Source organism: Pagrus major, chromosome 22 (genome assembly GCF_040436345.1).
Source record: "Pagrus major chromosome 22, Pma_NU_1.0".
Lineage (NCBI taxonomy): Eukaryota > Metazoa > Chordata > Actinopteri > Spariformes > Sparidae > Pagrus > Pagrus major.
The window spans coordinates 30,974,000-30,978,931 of record NC_133236.1 but is presented as its reverse complement, the minus strand read 5'-3'; the positions used below and the strand labels follow the sequence as shown (position 1 = coordinate 30,978,931).

At 49.3% G+C, this 4,932-nt stretch overlaps 1 protein-coding gene across 1 annotated transcript; it reads right to left on the bottom strand.

Moving 5' to 3' along the window:
* Positions 1–2,151: 2,151 nt before the first annotated feature.
* LOC141017761 (kelch repeat and BTB domain-containing protein 11-like) lies at positions 2,152–3,336 on the bottom strand. The gene has a single exon (XM_073492492.1). It carries the CDS (start codon positions 3,334–3,336, stop codon positions 2,152–2,154), a length of 1,185 nt encoding a protein of 394 aa, XP_073348593.1.
* Between the last annotated feature and the right edge of the window lie 1,596 nt (positions 3,337–4,932).

Here is a 4,932-nt window from a genome sequence, read left to right as displayed (position 1 = left end):
GGCTCATGGTGAAATCCTCCCTCACTTCCTGTCTCCAGCTGAATCAAATCAAACCACAGAAACACTTTAACATCGTCTGCAAATCGATTAAAAGCAGCTTCGCTGTGAACCAGCAGGACGAGCTTTCACTGTAGGAGCTGAGCTGAAGCCTGACTGGAGATGGTTTGATGCTGGATGAGTCCTGAAGTCTGAAACTGACCATCAGTCAACAAACGTTCATGTATGAAGAGAAACTGTTGAGTGAAGACATGAAGTCACATCTGAAGGCGTCTCCTGCCAACATGAGACTTCAGACTGAACAGACGGGCTCAGCACGGCCTGCTGTGTGTGTGTGTGTGAGTGTGTGTGTGTGTGTGAGTGTGAGTGTGTGAGTGTGTGTGTGTGTGTGTGTGTGTATGTGTGTGTGTGTGTGTGTGTGTGTGTGTGTGTGTGTGTGTGAGTGTGTGTGTGTGTGTGTGTGTGTGTATGTGTGTGTGTGAGTGTGTGTGTGTGTGAGTGTGTGTGTGTGTGTGTATGTGTGTGTGTGTGTGTGTGTATGTGTGTGTGTGTGTGTGTATGTGTGTGTGTATGTATGTGTGTGTGTGTGTGAGTGTGTGTGTTTGTATGTGTGTGTGAGTGTGAGTGTGTGTGTGTGTGTGTGAGTGTGTGTGTGTGTGTTTGTATGTGTGTGTGTGTGTGTGAGTGTGTGTGTGTGTGTGTGTGAGTGTGTGTGTGTGTGTTTGTATGTGTGTATGTGTGTACGTGTGTGTGTGTGTGTGTGTGTTTGTATGTGTGTGTGTGTGTGAGTGTGTGTGTGTGTGTTTGACTTGTTTCATGTAATAAATTCACATTATTTAAACTTGAAAGTATTTTCTACTTTTCTCTTCAAGTTAAATGTGAAAGAGTTTTTGTTTGTTCAGGCTGATCTGCTGCTGCTGTTGTTGTTGTTGTTGTTGTTGTTGTTGTTGTTACATATTAACAGTGTGTGGTGTGTTCAGTGTGTAAACATGAGCTGAGACTGAACACTGAGGTTCTGCATCAGTAACAACAGTCCAGTGATAAAGTGACACGTGGTTCTGCTCATCAGTACTTTATTTCAGTGCAGAACATGAATACTTGCAGGACACATGACCCACGTTAACGTCCCGTTCAAACTGGATCTTTGAGGCTTTCGGCCGTTTTTTCTTTCACATATTTTTGCGGTTCAACAATTTTTTTATGATTTTAAATCAAAAACATCCCAGACTTCCCAGCATGCACTTCTTCTGCTGGACGCGTTTTTTCATTGAGGCACAAACAAAGATCCAGTTGTTTCCAGTCGAACAGAAAAGGTTCCCATGACGGACGGGTTCTCCGCATCATGCTGCATTCTCATTGGTCAGTTAGTCACCGTCAAGTTCATCTGAGTCCAGTTTGAGTCCTCAGGAGGCTCCGGTCCGTCCCAAGTCTGTCTGGACTCATGAGGACGCTCTACAGGAGAGTAATCTGATTACCCTCAGAAATGACAAACATTCAAATGGACTCTGGTGAGATCATCAGCAGACCTCCAGAACCTGATCCAGACTCTGGTCCAGACTCTGATCCAGACTCTGGTCCAGACTCTGGTCCAGAACCTGGTTCAGAACCTGGTTCAGAACTATGCTGTCCACTGCTGGACGGGAAGAGGAAACATTCACTGCCCTGTCAAAATAAAGCTCCTCACATGAAGAAATAAAAGCAGCTGACAGGATTATTAATGAATTAAACTTGTTTCAGCTCGTTAGAACAAAGATTTCATCTGAATCACAAATTAAACGATTCATTTTAATCGTGTTAATAAAATAAAATGTCCAAGATAATGATGAGAGGGGGCGGGGCCAAAACTACCTGAACCCTTCTGAGAACGATGACGTCAGCTCACCTGCAGGTGACTCTGAGTGTGTTTAATGATGGTCGGGTGTGTGTGTGTGTTTGTGTGATGTTTTGTGAAGTTAAGGATGTTAATGAGATGACGTCATAAGGCCTAATTAATGAAGTCCAGCTGCTTTAAAACTGCATCAACTCAAACATTCATCTTGAGAACAGCTGGGTTGAGTCCAGCGGCTCTCAGGTCCAGATGTTCCGTCAGCAGCAAGTGACGAAACGAACCGGACTGGAACCAAAAGGCACGCTGTGTTCTTATCCCGGGTTAACTCACTTGTCCCGGTCCAGTGAGAGGACGAAGGGCACCAGGGCCCCTCTGGCCTCTGCGGGGGAGGGCAGCACCTCCGGCAGGAAGCCGTCCCGCTCCTCCCGCTCCTCCCGCACCTCGAACTGCAGAGTCTGGCTCCGGTTCACGCAGTAGATCCGGTCCTCGAGCACCGCGCAGCGGAACGGCAGCGGGTTGCGGAGCGGGAAGGACGCGCCGCCGTGCCACACCTTCACCACCGTGTTGTACTTGTACACGCTCACCCCCGCGCGCTCCCGGTCCACGTCGAAGCGGTACACGAGGCTGCGGTGCGCCACCATGTCCGTGGACCGCCGGCGGCTCTCGTTGAACGGACACTCCTCCCACTCGTCCCTGCGGGAGTCGTACCGCAGCAGGCGGTAGAAGAGCGAGCCGCCGGACACGAACAGCTCCCCGCCGCACGACGTCGCCTCGTGCGCAACGGCGAAGGAGCCTTTGGGCAGCGGAGCCACCGGACTCCACCTGTCCGCGCGCGGGTCGTAGCGCTCCACCGTGAACAGACACTCCCCCCCGACGGCGTACAGGAACCCGTCCATGGACACGAGCCGGAGCTGGCAGCGGGGCTGGCTGAGCGGGCGCGTCTGGCTCCAGGAGCCGGTCAGCGGGTTGTAGCAGAAGACCCGGTCCGACGCCTTGGAGCGGCCGTCCCCGTGCGCCCTCATGCCCCCCGCCACGAACAGGTAGTTGTACAGGGTGCACATCCCGGAGCCTTTGGCCGGGATCTCCTCCGGCAGGCTGGTCAGCACCTCCCACTGCCGCCGCTGCGGGTGGAGGCAGAACACCCGCCGCCGGCCGGAGTCCTCCGGGGCGGCCAGCAGCGGGCTCTGCGGCCGGCTGTTCTCCCGGCTGCCCCCGCGCTCCAACACCTCGCAGGTCTCGGCCACCGCCAGCACCTTGGTCCCGTCCATCCTCTGGGCCAGGATGTGCTCCCTCTCCCCCGCGGTGAGGCGGCCGTACACGCCGGGGGTCCGCAGCACCGTCAGGTAGTGGTCGCTCATGTACCGGTACAGCCGCTGCTTCTGCTCCTCCGCGCCGCTGCTCTTGGCTTTTGTCAGCAGCTCGTAGCAGTTCTCTGCGCTGATCTGCGGCAGCATCTCTGCAGCAGCCGAGCCGAGCTGTGAGCTCAGACCCGCACCCTCACCGGCCTCCATTTGTTCCGGGTTTAACGTGGATCAGATCGATCCGGGTCCTGTCGGAGACAATTATGCGTCTGGAGCTCCAGACTCCTCTCAGCACCGCCCTCTCCTCCTTTATTCTCTCTGTTGCTTCAAGTTCCCCCTCCTCCTCTCACAGTCCTGGTCCTGATCCTGCTCCTGGTTCTGACCCGGCCCTCCTGTAACAAACCTCCCCTCAGAGACTCCGTCCTCGTCTCCGGGGCGCGGTGGCTGCTGACCCCCCCCGGACACAAAGAGCGGACCGGCCTCACACTGGACTCTGTGTTCTGCTGCTGACGCCCTGTGACTCTGCAGGAGGACGGAGGGGAGGCAGCTGTCCCCGCCGAACAATGAGCCTCTGCAGGACCAGGACCAGGACCAGGACCAGGACCAGGACCCGGACCAGGACCTGCTGAGGCTCAGTACAGCTCATGTGGAGACACTTCTTTATATTTATCACAGGTTCTACTGCAGTGCTGAAGAAGTAATCTGTTACTGCAGTCAAAGTACTGATACAGAGTAGAAATACTCTGTTACAAGTCGTAAAGTACAAAAGTAACAGTGATGAAATGTAACGAAGTACTTTTTACTCCATTACATTTATCTGATGTAGTTACTTTTACTGCTACTTTGATACTTAAGTTCTTTTAACATCAGATACTTTTACTCGAGTAAGACTTCTGGGTACTTTTTTACAACATTCAACTCATCTGGACAGGAAGGTAATCTGAAAAGTAACTAAAGCTGTCAAACTAATGTAGTGGAGTAGAAGTATAAAATAGAAATACTCAAGTAGAGAACCTTGAATGTGTACCTGCACAGTACTTAAGTAAATGTACTTAGTTACTGTCCAGGCTACAAACCCTGATAAATGATGATGTAATCAGATACAGGAAGTGTTTTAATCATCTCAGTTACACATTGAACTTGTTTCCACTGATGAATGTAACTAAATACATTTACTCAAGTACTGTACTTAAGTACAATCTGATGTACTTGAGTATTTCCATTTTCTGCCACTTTATACTTCTACTCGACTTTATCTACCTGATAACTTTAGTTACTTTACTGATTACTTAATGCCACATTCATTAATGAATTAATGTATTTATTATTCCTCTGTTACCAAAGTAATCTCTTAACAGCATATCTTTACTTTTACTCGAGTATTGCTGTTGAGTATTTGTGAACACGTGACTGTTCCAGCTGATGAAACTCGTCTTTAATATTTAATCTTCATCATTTTTTATAAACTGATGATTTAATTAAGAGTTCAGATAAAAGTAATCGAGTATAAAGTACAATGTTTCCCTCAGAGATGCAGTGGAGTAGAAGTGTGGCAGAACACTGAAATACTCAGATTACTCAACACTTTACTTTAATACAGTAGTTGAGTAAATCTACTTACTTACTTTCCTCCACTGAAGATTTAGTCTCAGGCGCCATTTTTATTCATGTGACCCGTTAAAATCAGAAAACTACACACAGATTTTATTTGTTTGTTTTAATAATCAAACTACAGGAAGTTAATATGAGATGAAATACAATGAATAAACACAAAACTCCAGAGAAACACAGAGAAACACAGAGACA

What these genes read in the sequence shown, in the direction of transcription:
- LOC141017761 (XM_073492492.1), bottom strand. Translation starts at nt 3,336, where the DNA reads ATGGAGGCCGGTGAGGGTGCGGGTCTGAGCTCACAGCTCGGCTCGGCT.